Source organism: Sinohyriopsis cumingii, chromosome 12 (assembly GCF_028554795.1).
Source record: "Sinohyriopsis cumingii isolate HCF-2022 chromosome 12, ASM2855479v2, whole genome shotgun sequence".
NCBI lineage: Eukaryota > Metazoa > Mollusca > Bivalvia > Unionida > Unionidae > Sinohyriopsis > Sinohyriopsis cumingii.
This window is the reverse complement of record NC_142972.1, coordinates 121,023,719-121,040,139: the sequence shown is the minus strand read 5'-3', so window position 1 is coordinate 121,040,139 and position 16,421 is coordinate 121,023,719. Positions and strand designations below refer to the sequence as shown.

The window sequence follows — 16,421 nt, the reverse complement described above, 5'->3', positions numbered from 1 at the left end:
ACTTGTCCCTGTACGAAGCCACGGGACAGTTAGGGACCAACACCAGTCACGGTATTACGTACGACGATTATGCAAGAGGCTATGCTTTGTGGGCTTTTGATTTCACTCCAGACCAAGGCAGCAACGAGGGACATTTCTACCCTATAAAATATGGCCAGATTCGTGTGGAAATTCAGTTTGCAATCCGAGACCCTGCCAATCCTACGTTGAACGTCATCCTGTATGCAGAATTCGATAATACCATAGAAATCAACAGTTTGAGAGAAGTCATTCTAGATTACTAGAAGCCATGGAAGACTGTTATCCCTCTGTACCTAGTGGAGAAACTTTGGACATGGAATGTGAGGAGACCGTGGAAAAAGAAGAAGTGATCATGATGAAGTCAAGATGGCCAGAACAAGAAGCCCATTTAGTCTCCTGTTTTGCCAAACACTTGGCCGAAAAAATAACGGAATTGATCAAGAAAAATTGCTATGGATGTCAAAACGATCATCCCAGTCAAATTCAACACGATAAATGCCTGATGTTGAGTCAAGAAGAAAAATTGGACGAGTATCTGGACGAAGCTTGGAGTCTCATCTCGGACGAAGACGTGTTACACCAGTGGTATAAAGACTTGCGTGAACATTCTTCTCCACCATTAACCACTCAAGAGATCCATCGTATCGAAGCTCTCCTGAATCAGAGTGAGGAGACGAAACGAAGAAACGGTTATTTGTCCGTACATTTTCAAGCAAAAAGTCAGGATCGAATTGATGACTTATTATTACCTGTGAAGAAGAAGAAAACACACAAAACAATGGATACCTGGGAACGTTATTACCTTTTGAACCACAGTTCGTACACGGCTTCTTGGAATCCTGTCGTCTGTGCTAAAGATGAACTCCCTCATTGCAAACCTCAAGACCATCAAGCTTATGTCATCAACACGGACGACAGTCATCTCCCAGGAACCCACTGGGTAGCCGTTTACTTTCCTCAAGAAGGATGTGTGGAATATTTCGATTCGTACGGATTGCCCCCTTTGGAAGACGATATCATCGACTTTATGAGAAGAAATGCTCAGACCACCATATTCAATAATGTGAAATTACAAGGCACAGATTCCTTGGTGTGTGGACAATATTGTGTGTATTTTCTGCATCATCGCAGCCTGGGCTATTCCTTAGAACATTTAGTGACTCATTTTGATCCTCGTTCTTCTTCTAGAAACGATGTGAAAGTAGATCGATGGTTTTGTGACCATTATGCTTATCTTTTGTCTCAAGCTAGGAAACGTAATGTCCATCAATGGCCTAATGACTTCCAACAGTGGAAATCACAATTTCATTCACAACGTTGTCAGCCCTGTTTAAAGTAGATTGTAAATTGAGAAAAAATGTTTGTCATTTGAAGAAAAAATGTTTGATGTTATAGGGTTGGATTATTGTTAAAAAAGGTTAGAGTTGTTGTTGGTTAGTGTTAAGTGATTTTTTGAATAAAAAATGTTGTGTTTTGAAAAAAAAATGCCTTTGTGGTTTGTTTAGCTATAAGAATGTTTGATTGATGCTCTTTAATTTCTTACTATCCCTCTCATGACACTCACTGAACGTTGCGACTCGAAAACCGTGGAGGGGATGTTTTCCTTCACGTCCGCGCTTTGACTTTAAGAACCGGGTTGTTTCCAGTCTAAACATCCATTGTCGACTCATCCTCCTACGAAGATGTGCTCCAAACTAGCTAAGCTAAACGAAGCCTACGTGAATTTGCATAGGGTCAGACACAGTCTGATACCGAAGCCAGAAGAGATAGAGAATGTGAGAATGCTAAAAGTCACTGAAGACCTGATAGAAGAGCTCTTCAGAGAAGAAGTGAACAGGGAAAAAGAAGAATGGACAGAGAAGTACAGACTTCAGAGACAGCAGCAACAGCAGCAGCAACAACAACAACAACAACAACAACAGCAGCAGCAACCTGAACCTGACAGAGGCTTTGTCGATTGTCGTATCGACACCAAAGAGTTCTTCTTCTCTTTCCGAAGAAGCAGACCTATCGCCAGAAAGTCTATCCGCAGAGGACATCGCATTCTTAGAAACTAAAAAAAAAGATTGCCATAGCAAACAAAAAAACAAAAAGCAGCCCTTTTCAGGGCTACCCCAATACTCTAGAAAAGAAATAACGATCAATTTGCCAATGTGTGTAGGTAGAGTAGTGTGAATATAAACACTAACTCTTTTTTTTTAAATGTGTGAGGGTATGTGTTTGTGTATAAGATTGTGTGTTTGTAAGTGCTCACGTACGTTGGTGTGAATAGTAGATTAAAATAATGTTTTTTTTTTGGTGTTTGAGGTGTGGGGAGAGTAGATTTGGGGGTTTGATTGTATTGCTTTGCGTATGTGAATAGTCGATTGAAGTGATTCATGAAAAACTTTTTTTACAATAGGAATGGGAAGTATAAAAAAGTGAGTGAGTGTTTCTTTTAGGTCCGCGCGTTGTTTGGTCATGATCTAGTTAAGATCAATTTTATGTTTTTTAGGGGGATGTTTTCCATCACGTCCGCGCTTTCAGTATAAATTGAAACTCGTTCTGCAGTCCAGCTACCCTTGTTGATTGATCAACACCAAAAATGAACACGAGACTGGCGAAACTGTTGGAACTTATGTGCATCTGGAATATGCCAGGCGCATACTAAATGAACTGGCCGCGGAAGCCATTGTGGAAGAGGGAAGGATGAGAGAGGAGGAGGAAAGAAGAAACAAAGAAGAGGGGGAGAGAAGATACAAAGAAGAGGCGGAGAGAAGATACAAAGAAGAGGAGGAGGAGAGAAGAAACAAAGAAGAGGAGGAGGAAAAGGAGAGAAGAAGAAATTTCAGAATCCCAGAAACCGAAAATTGGGATTCTGAAGCCACATATCCTGCCTCTGCTCTCTCCCCAAAAAAAGTAAAAACTAACTAGGGAACAAGATGTGTATGTGGCGCCAGGCCTGGAAGGTGCCACCATTAACCAGGTGTCCATGAAGTTCAAAAAAAACCCAGCCCTTTTCAGGGCTACCCAATACTCAAAAAAAGAAATAACCATCAATTTGCCAATGTGTGTAGGTAGAGTAGTGTGAATATAAACACTAACTCTTTATTCATAGTACGAGGGTATGTGTTTGTGTGTTTGTGTTTGTGTTTGTAACTGCTCAAGTAAGTTTGTGTGAATAGTAGATTATGGGTTTCTTTATTGTTTCTTAGCGTATGTGGAGAGTATAGTTTGGGTTTTATTATATGAAATCAGAAAAGTGGGGGATGTTTTCCTTCACGTCCGCCCGTTGTTTGGTCATGATCTAGGTAAGATCAATTTTATGTTTTTAGGGGGATGTTTTCCTTCACGTCCGCGCTTTTCGTATAAGAACGCACAGTATTCGTCGTTCAAACCATTCTACAAAGAAGATGGCTTCGAACCAACTTGACAAAATGCAAAAATTACAAGACGTTTTAGACAATTTAGGAATGATGGAGCAGATGTTAGTGAGACTCAATGAAGACCACTATTCCTATAGTCCCCATCGACTAAAGATGGAAATTAATAACTTAAGAAAAGTAAAGGACATAATAAGTGGTGTCATGAAAGAGATCAAGGAGGAGAAGGAGGATGAAGAAGAAAGGATAAGAATACGAAAATGGAATGAAAAAATTGAAAAAGAAGAAGAAAATGAGAAGAGGAAGAAAGAAGAGGAGGAAGAGAAGAAGAAAGAAGAGGAGGAGAAAAAAAAGAAAGAAAAGAAGAGAAAGAGTGTATGAGAGAAAATAAGAAGTTGGTTGAGAAAAAGAAGAAATTAGAAGCAGAAGAAGAAGAAAAACCAAAGGCCCTTTTCAGGGCCACCCATATTTCTCGAAAAGAGAATGACTTTTCAATTGCCTACCCCTTTTTTTAAATTTAAAAAAAAATCCCATGTTCAATTCCCCTTGTCCCTAGACAAGCCCAAACTCTATTCCTCATGTTAATTTCCCTTGTCGCTAGACAGACCCACACTATAGTTCCATGTTAAATTCCCTTTGTCGCTAGAGTGACCCACGATTTATTCCCATGTTCAATTCTCCTTGTCGCTAAAGTGACCCACGATTTTTCTCCATGTTAAATTTCCCTTGTCGCTAAAGTGACCGGGGGGGGGGGGGGGGGTCTGTAATGATAATTCCCATTGTCGCTAAAGTGACCCCATTCACTACTTCCGAACACTAACTTCTTAATGCTGAGCGACTAGCGAGGTAGCTGTTAGTACCATTCTTGTAAGTCTTTGTTATCACTCGGCCGGGGATCGAACCCACAACCTCCCGCATCTGAGGCGGACGCTCGAACCAATAGGCCACCGGAGCGGTTCTGAAAAAGGCGATTCAAGTATTATTTGTATTCTACTGGTAGAATTTGAGATAGTAGCAAGCACGATAAAAGAGATATAACTTTGTAGTAGGAGTAATTTCTCAAGTTATAACCTTAGTGTCGGTAGCATCTTTCTCAGATATCAATATAACCTTAGTTTCGGTAGTATCTTTCTCAGATATTAATAAAACCTTATTGTCTGTGGTGTCTTCACCAGATATCCAAGATAGCCTTAGTGTCGGTGGTGTCTTATTAATATATCCAATATAACTATAGTGTCGGTGGTGTCTTCGCCAGATATACAATATAACCTTAGTGTCTGTAGTGTCTTCCTCAGATTTTCAATATAACTTTAGTGTCGGTAGTATCTTCCTCAGATGTCCAATATAACCTTAGTGTCGGTGGTATCTTCCTCAGGTTTCCAACATAATCTTAGTGTCTGTAGCACCTTTCTCAGATATCAACATAACCTTAGTGTCTGTAGTGTCTTCCTCAGATTTCCAATATAATCTTAGTGTCTGTAGTATCGTCCTCAGATATCAATATAGCCTTAGTGTCGGTAGTAGCTTTCTCAAATATCAAAATAACCTTAGTGTCAGTAGTAACTTTCTCTGATATCGATATAACCTTCGTGTCTGTAGCATCCTCCTCAGATACCAAAAATACTTTAGTTCAGTAGTATCCGGTTGTATTTTCCTCAGATATCCAATATAACCTTTGTGTCTGTCGTATCTTTCTCAGATATCAATATAACCTTAGTGTCCGTAGTATCTTTATCAGATATCAATATAAACTTAGCGTCGGTTTTGTCTTTCTCAGATATTAATAAAACCTTAGCGTCTGTAGCATCTTTCTCAGATATCAATATAACCTTAGTGTCGGTTGTATCTTCCTCAGATATCAAAATAACCTTAGTGGCGATAGTATCTTTCTCAGATATCAATATAACGTTAGTGTCTGCAGTGTCTTCCTCAGATTTCCAATATAATCTTAGTGTCTTTAGTATCGTCCTCAGATACCAATATAACCTTAGTGTCAGTAGTAGCTTTCTCAGATATCAATATAACCTTTGTGTCTGTAGTATCTTCCTCAGATATCAAATTAACCGTAGCTCGGTAGTATCCGGTATTATCTTCCTCAGATATCCAATATAACCTTAGTGTCTGCAGTATCTTTACAGATATCAATATAACCTTAGTGTCGGTAGTATCTTTATTAGATATCAATATAAACTTAGTGTCGGTTGTATCTGTCTCATATATCAAAATAACCTTAGTGTAGTGCGGTAGTATCAGGTAGCATATTCCTCGGATATCCAATATGAACTTAATGTTAGTTGTATCTTCCTCAGATATCAAAATAACCTTAGTGTCGGTAGTATCTTTCCCAGATATCAATTTAACCTTAGTCACATGTATCTTCCTCAGATATTAAATATAGTCAGTGTCGTTAGTATATTTTTCGAATATCAAAATAACATTGGTGTCGGTAGTATCTTTCCCAGATATCAATTTAACCTTAGTCACATGTATCTTCCTTAGATATTAAATATAGTCATAGTGTCGTTAGTATATTTCTCGAATATCAAAATAACATTAGTGTCGGTAGTATCTTTCCCAGATATCAATTTAACCTTAGTCACATGTATCTTCCTCTGATATTAAATATAGTCATAGTGTCGTTAGTATATTTTTCGAATATCAAAATAACATTAGTGTCGGTAGTATCTTTCCCAGATATCAATTTAACCTTAGTCACATGTATCTTCCTCAGATATTAAATATAGTCATAGTGTCGTTAGTATATTTCTCGAATATCAAAATAACATTAGTGTCGGTAGTATCTTTCCCAGATATCAATTTAACCTTAGTCACATGTATCTTCCTCAGATATTAAATATAGTCATAGTGTCGTTAGTATATTTCTCGAATATCAAAATAACATTAGTGTCGGTAGTATCTTCTTCTGGTATAGCATATAACCCTAGTGTCTCGCTTAGATATCCAATATGAACTTAGTGTCGGTTGTATCTTCCTCAGGTATCAATATAACCTTAGTGTCTGTAATATCTTTCTCAGATATCAATATAACCTTAATGTCGGTAGTATCTTCTTCAGGTATATCATATAACCCTAGTGTTGGTAGTATCTTCCTCAGATATCAATATAGCCTTAATTTCGTTAGTATCTTTCACAAATATCAGTATAACATTAGTGTCGGTACTAATGTCCACGGATATCAATAAAACCTTTGTGACGGTAGTATCTTCCACGGATATTAATATAACTATTTTAACGGTAGTATCTTCCACGGATATCAATAAAACCTTTGTGACGGTAGTATCTTCCACGGTTATCAATATAACCTTTGTGACGGTAGTATCTTCCACGGATATCAATATAACTATTTTAACGGTAATATCTTCCACGGATATCAATAAAACCTTTGTGACGGTAGTATCTTCCACGGATATCAATATAACCTTTGTATAGGTAGTATCTTCCACGGATATCAATATAACCTTTGTATAGGTAGTATTTTCCACGGATATCAATATAACCTTTGTGACGGTAGTATCTTCCACGGACATCAATATAACCTTTGTGACGGTAGTATCTTCCACGGATATCAATATAACCTTTGTATAGGTAGTATCTTCCACGGATATCAATATAACCTTTGCATAGGTGGTATTTTCCACGGATATCAATATAACCTTTGTGACGGTAGTATCTTCCACGGATATCAATATAACCTTTGTATAGGTAGTATCTTCCACGGATATCAATATAACCTTTGTATAGGTAGTATTTTCCACGGATATCAATATAACCTTTGTGACGGTAGTATCTTCCACGGATATCAATATAACCTTTGTGACGGTAGTATCTTCCACGGATATCAATATAACCTTTGTATAGGTAGTATTTTCCACGGATATCAATATAACCTTTGTGACGGTAGTATCTTCCACGGATATCAATATAACCTTTGTAACGGTAGTATCTTCCACGGATATCAATATAACCTTTGTATAGGTAGTATCTTCCACGGATATAAATATAACCTTTGTATAGGTAGTATTTTCCACGGATATCAATATAACCTTTGTGACGGTAGTATCTTCCACGGATATCATTATAACCTTTGTGACGGTAGTATCTTCCACGGATATCAATATAACCGTTGTGACGGTAGTATCTTCCACGGATATCAATCTAACCTTTGTAACGGTAGTATCTTCCACGGATATCAATATAACCTTTGTATAGGTAGTATCTTCCACGGATATCAATATAATGTTTGTAACGGTAGTATCTTCCACGGATATCAATAAAGTCTTTGTAACGGTAGTATCTTCCACGGATATCAATATAACCTTTGTATAGGTAGTATCTTCCACGGATATCAATATAACCTTTGTAACGGTAGTATCTTCCACGGATATCAATATAACCTTTGTATAGGTAGTATCTTCCACAGATAACAATATAACCTTTGTATAGGTAGTATCTTCCACTGATATCAATATAACCTTTGTAATGGTAGTATCTTCCACGGATATCAATATAACCTTTGTAACGGTAGTATCTTCTACGGATATCAATATAACCTTTGTATGGGCAGTATCTTCCACGGATATCAATAAAACCTTTGTATAGGTAGTATCTTCCACGGATATCAATATAACCTTTGTGACGGTAGTATCTTCCACGGATATCAATATAACCTTTGTAATGGTAGCATCTTCCACGGATATCAATATAACCTTTGTAACGGTAGTATCTTCCACGGATATCAATATAACCTTTGTATAGGTAGTATCTTCCACGGATATCAATAAAACCTTTGTATAGGTAGTATCTTCCACGGATATCAATATAACCTTTGTATAGGTAGTATCTTCCACAGATAACAATATAACCTTTGTATAGGTAGTATCTTCCACTGATATCAATATAACCTTTGTAATGGTAGTATCTTCCACGGATATCAATATAACCTTTGTAACGGTAGTATCTTCCACGGATATCAATATAACCTTTGTATGGGCAGTATCTTCCACGGATATCAATAAAACCTTTGTATAGGTAGTATCTTCCACGGATATCAATATAACCTTTGTGACGGTAGTATCTTCCACGGATATCAATATAACCTTTGTAATGGTAGCATCTTCCACGGATATCAATATAACCTTTGTAACGGTAGTATCTTCCACGGATATCAATATAACCTTTGTATAGGTAGTATTTTCCACGGATATCAATAAAACCTTTGTATAGGTAGTATCTTCCACGGATATCAATATAACCTTTGTATAGGTAGTATCTTCCACGGATATCAATAAAGTCTTTGTACAGGTAGTATCTTCCACGGATATCAATATAACCTTTGTATAGGTAGTATCTTCCACGGATATCAATAAAGTCTTTGTATAGGTAGTATCTTCCACGGATATCAATATAACCTTTGTATATGTAGTATTTTCCACGGATATCAATATAACCTTTGTATAGGTAGTATCTTCCACGGATATCAATATAACCTTTGTAACGGTAGTATCTTCCATGGATATCAATATAACCTTTGTATAGGTAGTATCTTCCACGGATATCAACATAACCTTTGTATAGGTAGTATTTTCCACGGATATCAATATAACCTTTGTGACGGTAGTATCTTCCACGGATATCAATATAACCTTTGTAACGGTAGTATCTTCCACGGATATCAATATAACCTTTGTGACGGTAGTATCTTCCACGGATATCAATATAACCTTTGTATAGGTAGTATCTTCCACGGATATAAATATAACCTTTGTATAGGTAGTATTTTCCACGGATATCAATATAACCTTTGTGACGGTAGTATCTTCCACGGATATCAATATAACCTTTGTAACGGTAGTATCTTCCACGGATATCAATATAACCTTTGTGACGGTAGTGTCTTCCACGGATATCAATATAACCTTTGTGACGGTAGTATCTTCCACGGATATCAATCTAACCTTTGTAACGGTAGTATCTTCCACGGATATCAATATAACCTTTGTATAGGTAGTATCTTCCACGGATATCAATATAATGTTTGTAACGGTAGTATCTTCCACGGATATCAATAAAGTCTTTGTATAGGTAGTATCTTCCACGGATATCAATATAACCTTTGTAACGGTAGTATCTTCCACGGATATCAATATAACCTTTGTAACGGTAGTATCTTCCACGGATATCAATATAACCTTTGTGACGGTAGCATCTTCCACAGATAACAATTTATCCTTTGTATAGGTAGTATCTTCGACTGATATCAATATAACCTTTGTAATGGTAGTATCTTCCACGGATATCAATATAACCTTTGTAACGGTAGTATCTTCCACGGATATCAATATAACCTTTGTATAGGTAGTATCTTCCACGGATATCAATAAAGTCTTTGTATAGGTAGTATCTTCCACGGATATCAATATAACCTTTGTATAGGTAGTATCTTCCACGGATATCAATAAAGTCTTTGTATAGGTAGTATCTTCCACGGATATCAATATAACCTTTGTATAGGTAGTATTTTCCACGGATATCAATATAACCTTTGTATAGGTAGTATCTTCCACGGATATCAATATAACCTTTGTAACGGTAGTATCTTCCACGGATATCAATATAACCTTTGTATAGGTAGTATCTTCCACATATATCAATATAACCTTTGTATAGGTAGTATCTTCCACTGATATCAATATAACCTTTGTAATGGTAGTATCTTCCACGGATATCAATATAACCTTTGTATAGGTAGTATCTTCCACGGATATCAATATAACCTTTGTATAGGTAGTATCTTCCACAGATATCAATATAACCTTTGTGACGGTAGTATCTTCCACGGATATCAATATAACCTTTGTATAGGTAGTATCTTCCACTGATATCAATATAACCTTTGTAATGGTAGTATCTTCCACGGATATCAATATAACTATTTTAACGGTGGTATCTTCCACGGATATCAATATAACCTTTGTATAGGTAGTATCTTCCACGGATATCAATAAAACCTTTGTAACGGTAGTATCTTCCACGGATATCAATATAACCTTTGTATAGGTAGTATCTTCCACGCCATTTTTCAGCACACGATAGGCTATACATGGCAGCCAGTATTAACGGTGGAGGAAGTACCCGGAAACCGTGGAAAGAACCACCGACCCACGAGAAAGCTGCAGGCAAGCTTTCCCACAAACCCACATTGGCCGAATCCGAGACTCGAACCCACGCAGACAGAGGCGAGATGGCAGTGATCTGTAACCGAGAGAGCTTAGACCACTAAGCCACTCGGGGCCCCCAAGATAAATGACATTTGAAATCCATAGATGATATCCTGTCTTCTTTATCCACCCTTGTATAGAACGTAATGTCCTTCTTATGTAAAGGCGGTCACATATGGGGACATAGCAGAGTTATTCGACAGGTGTGGTATGTGTTTCTTCATTAGGGATAATTCTTGGATATAAATGTTTGGGTGTGTTTGTGTGTGTGTGTGCATTCGATAATTCTGGAATATTTTTTTACAGCAAGTAATATATAAAATGGTACGAAAACAACCCTTCAGAGCACTGCACATTGTATCATCATGATGGGCTGTATCATTATGATGGCTTGTATCATTATGATGGGTTGAGCTCATCTGATATGTCATATGCAGTCTTTCTCCAGTCTGTATCTTTACCGTATCTGAATCGACTGTGCTGAGCAAGCAAAGAGAAAAACTATCATTATCGGTCGGACTTTGTCATATTTTTTTAGTGAGAAACATCAGTAAAGTTTAGACGCTACAGGAGACTTACGCATATTTTCCATATTTTACCTCATATATAAAATAAATGGATTCAGTAAACCTAAAGAATGCTTGGAGATGTTCATTGTATAATATTTCATTGTTTGATACTAGAGTAATTTTCTTAATCTTTTTAATTTTCGAAATGTCTCGAACTACTTTAATAATAATAGGAGAATCAGTTATGCACATAGAAAAAACCAGATTGCATCCATTTTATTTTTTAAATTATTTTCTGCTAATTGTTCGATATATAAAATAATTAACATTCTTAGTAATGTGCTATAGTTTCTCAAACAAATCCGACAGTTTCTGTGCCATAGATTTTTTTTGTTTATTACGCGATTTGTATAAACATCCTGACCACGTACTCTCGACATCGTATTTTATTTAAACACGAAAAATCTTGTAAATTCAATGTTCTTCTTCTCGAGTTCGTTTGGCCAGGAAATTCCTTTCAGAGTATCTATTGGTTGTTGGAATTGTAATAAAATATTTGTTAATGGGAACTTTGAGTATTTACTAACTTGTTTAATACTGTGTTTCCCACACCGATTTGTGATATTATTTGCTTTAGTTGTTCTGTTTTTTTTATTATACTTATTATTAATAACTCTTATTTTCAATATCGAACATGCTCACCATTTTCCTGTCATTTTCAATATTGAACACGCACACAATTTTCCTGTCATTTTCAATACTGAACACTCATTTTCCTGTCATATTCAATATCGAACACGCACACCATTTTCCTGTCATTTTCAATATTGAACACGCACACAATTTTCCTGTCATTTTCAATATCGAACACGCACACCATTTTCCTGTCATTTTCAATATCGAACACGCACACCATTTTCCTGTCATTTTCAATATTGAACACGCACACCATTTTCCTGTCATTTTCAATATTGAACATGCACACCATTTTCTTGTCATTTTCAATATTGAACATGCACACCGTTTTCCTGTCATTTTCTTTTCAATACACCCATGTCACTCAAGTTACAGTACATGAAGACAAGCGTAAAGAGCAAATGAATTCGAGAACAGAATAATCACATTTCTCTATTGTCGTAGTATAGTAATTAGTCTTACTCTGTTGGGTGGACAATAATAGGTTGGTTACACTTAGTGCAATTGTATGTTGGTTTCTTTAAGCGTTGATATAGGTAACTACCAACAAACACAGTGTACACCGGGACGGGAATGATATCAACAGTCGATCAAGTTAATGCCAAACTGATCTAAGAGGTATTTAAAGAAAGTATATGCTGTCGTAAGAGGATCTGGGAGTATCTGTGAGCATTTATGTGTCAAATGTCAGTTCTTTGTAATATTCTCTCTCTCTCTCTCTCTCTCTCTCTCTCTCTCTCTCTCTCTCTCTGTAATGAATTCAATATTGCACCTTCTTTGATCATCTTTCTATGACAACAGAGTCATGAATTTCACCTCACTTGAATAGCTTAGAGTCTGCTTTTGTTTTTGTAACATGTCATTCTTAACCAAACACAAATTATTGCAACTCTGACAGAATGTAAGACAAAAATTACTGTATGAGATCCAAATGAATCGTTGTAATGAATCGTTGTAATGAATCGTTGTAAAGAATAGTTGTAATGAATCGTTGTAATGAATCGTTGTTATGTTTCCTGGGACATAAATGAATAAAATATGGACTTTATACTATACGGTTGTGGAAATCATGCCTTTTATTTTGATTTTTGTTCTTACAAATAATGTTAACTAGTAGTTAATGAAACAAAGGTCATGACGATGAACACAATAAATTCAAATTTTCCTCATAGACTCCACAAAAATAAGCACCTGTATATACTAGTCCAATGAATGTCTGTCAGAGATATTATATAAATGAACATTTAGCATAGCTATTGCCCTCTCCAAATACAAATAAAGATACATAAAAGCAATAAAATCAATACAGAACAAAAATACCGTAGGAGATTGAGGAATATTTTTCTAGATCGCCTCAACTCTAGTAGAAGTTGGCTCTACGCGAGCTATGCTAAATATTGTAACCCAACGAAGCTGATTCACCGGAAACAATTGTTTTGATTGATTGTATCGGATACATGTGCATCGTTCGATTCGGTTTTTAATCGGTTGAGTGTCTCTTATTCAGTCAGTCGTCAAAAATCAACATTTCTTATCATTTTGTATAGAACATCAATTGAAGAGTGACAAGTTTTAAAATTCATAAAGCTATTTTGGTGTTGCATACATCCGAGGAAAAACAAAATCTAGAGCAGTTTATGTCCTGTCTTCCATTAACTATGCTCAGGAACACTTCTATGAAGAATGGAACGATGGTTCTGAACATTTTGAGTCCTACTTTAAATTAGCTAAGTATGTTCGAGAACACTTCTCTGAAGTTAGACACAGTCGTTCTGAACATTTTTATTCCTGCCTTACATTAACCATGTTCAGGAATACTTTGTTGAAGATGGACACGATCGTTCTGAAAAGACACCAACCTTACGTACGAGGTACAAAAAGTTCTTTCCTCTTTTTATGCATCAAGCTACCTTACTAACCTTCAGTTTGATGTACAGACACAATACCGACTAATCGTATCTTTTGGCTTAGCGTAGTCACAAGACGCACATTATCAAAATAAAAATGTATGTATTGTAATACTCTGTATTGTATAGAAACACAGCCTAATCCTGACAGTTCCGATATATTTTATGTAAAATCGATGTAGAAATACCATGGTAGAATAGACTGAATACTAATACGCCTCTTTGTTTCTTCCAGGCCTAGACACGAGTACGTCGGGATCCACGTCAAGCCATTCTTAAATCCAACGTAAGAACGTGTTGTACTCATACCAGTAACGGCCATGTCTGTACAGTGGGGATATGAGAATCGTAACGGTAACGTAGAGTTCATCCTTTTCTTATTTCTTTTCTCCCAATTTCTTTTTTACTTCTTCTTTAAATTATTAGACCAACGTTGCATGGCCTACAATTGAGACTGCAGATATACAGAAAAGTCACATGGCCTCTATGGCAAACAACTTGTCGGTCTACAATCTGCTGTATGAGACAGATCGTGACAGCTCATCTCAGATAATCAACAGGATTTTATAACACAGTTTCACGTTGTAAGGAAAATGCACTGTATGCATGTTAAGAACTATTTCAAAACGATATTTTCTCGCATGTACAAAACCGGATTAATAAAAACAAAACTAATCACAGTTTGAAACAATGCAATACATGCACGTGTAACATATTCCCTTGAAAAGATTTCACGCTAATATATTCTTTAAATGTTTAGGTTTTTCCGGGGATAACAAGAACATTTTACCTACTCTGAAAGTTCACGTTTCCATCCTCAGAGCATCAATTATACTATTTTAACATAAAATAATATTACCAAGGGATCTTTCTGACGAAGCGCCCATTATTCAGTTACATTACAAACCGTTTCCATCCCATTATCATTGCTACGAAAGTATATTACAAACCGGTTGCATCCCTTTATCATTGCTAGGAAAACACTCTTTTTCTGGTACCTTCTCGTTACTGTCATCGAAAAGAGCCCGATACATGCAAATTGTCAGAACTGACATTTAAAATTTAGAAAAATAATGGTATTCGATTAGTTAGAAAAAAAAAAACACTATTTCCTGGATAATCAAAAGTTTGAATATCGACCGGAAAGACACGCAGACTTTGAATCAGTATAATTTATTTGCTTTGAGAGCGCAAAGAGTGATTTTAGAACCCATAGAGCAGCGTCTAAGCTCTTAAGGATGATTGCCGTCTTTATCCGTGTATAGTACCAACAAAGCAAACTCTTTTTTGCCGGTGCATTATGTTTGCAGTTAGGAGCGCGATATAAACAGACACATACCATAGGGGTTTTCTTGTAACTAAATTTAGAAAAGATGACCGCAAAAAGAAAATAAGCGTATGTATGTATGTATGTATGTATGTATGTATGTATGGTGATACACCATCATAGTTTCATCATGCAGTTCACATCAAAAGGCTTCTTTCTCACAAGGTGGAGGTGGACACCCTTGATGCGAGAAACCGTATTTGCACACAACCATGAATCGTTCATGCCCGGGATATTAAAGGACTGTCAGATTTAAGGTTTCCAATGCATTCCGTGTGGAAAGAGAATCCGAAAAGACAGAATTTTGAGTTGGGCTGTTACACTTGTGTCTTGTTTCGAACCGTCTGTACACATGGATGTATGACTATGACAGGAGGCCTCGATTTCATTGAATATACTCCGAAAAAGGACATGATTTGTTGAAGGCTTTTTTACATTGCAAAGGTGAAATGTTCGTATTAATTTGGAAGCTTTGATAACCAGAGTAGTGATTTGGAAATACAAAATTAGGACATATTTCCAACATTGATGTTTGAGAACAAATTCGTATACCTAAAGATCGAATGAAGTTTGGTTTCTGAGCGCATCTGGCTTGATGTTTGGAGCTAAAGGCTACATCGTATGCGATTTTAGATGAATTAGAAGATAGTTTGCTAGCATCGTGAAAGCCAGTTTCGTTCGTCTTAAATAAAGTGATGATTTATTTGCCTCAGCGCAAAGGCTTTCTGATGACGAAATTATAAATGTATATAGACGCAGTCTAAGTCCCTGACTGTGTATTGTATCCAGCATTTGCAGGTCGGATTTACAAGCCGATCCGAACACAACCAAGCCGTAGTGAAGTTTCAACTTTTCTAATGACTTATATAACCGAAGCAGGACATTCGAATCAAATCTTTAATCTGTCTTTGCCACGACTAATAATTAATCCAGTACTTTGTTTTTAATGTGTCCCTTATGTGTCTAATACCAGGGAGAAAACTTTGTTAACGGTTCGAAAAAGCCCTAAGATTGTGTCTCCTCCACAACGGGAAATAGACAACCGTCATCACGAATACGATGTGATCGGTATCAATGCATACACACAAAGTTAGATTTCGAAAATTTGAACCCGTTTTCTTCCACCCATTCTTCAATCCTGTTTAAGCTTATAGCTGGCCTTCAATAAAATGCATACACTTTGATTTATAGCATATGATAAAGTCGTCAATATATAATGCGCAGCCAGTTCCTGGATTAAGACATTTCACTGTGCTGACATTGTGCTGCCCTGAGGTACACCCATTTTTATAAGATATCTTTCAGATAAGAGCTGACATTAAACAAGAGATTTCTGTCTATTACATTATTGGAGATAAAGT

The 16,421-nt window shown here is 36.5% G+C and overlaps 1 protein-coding gene across 4 annotated transcripts in view; it reads left to right on the top strand.

The window, feature by feature from the left end:
* LOC149787353 (carbonic anhydrase 2-like) overlaps nucleotides 1-16,421 on the top strand; it is a 143,563-nt gene that overhangs the window by 97,179 nt on the left and 29,963 nt on the right. For 2 of the 4 annotated variants that reach the window (XM_089977929.1, XM_089977932.1), the window contains exon 2: nucleotides 13,969-14,087. In XM_089977929.1, coding sequence (XP_089834055.1) covers nucleotides 14,054-14,087 — 34 coding nt within the window. In that variant the 5' untranslated portion in view covers nucleotides 13,969-14,053. Of the gene's footprint in view, nucleotides 1-12,373; nucleotides 12,513-13,968; nucleotides 14,088-16,421 lie in introns of those variants that run through there. The other 2 variants (XM_089977931.1, XM_089977930.1) reach the window with 2 other exon arrangements.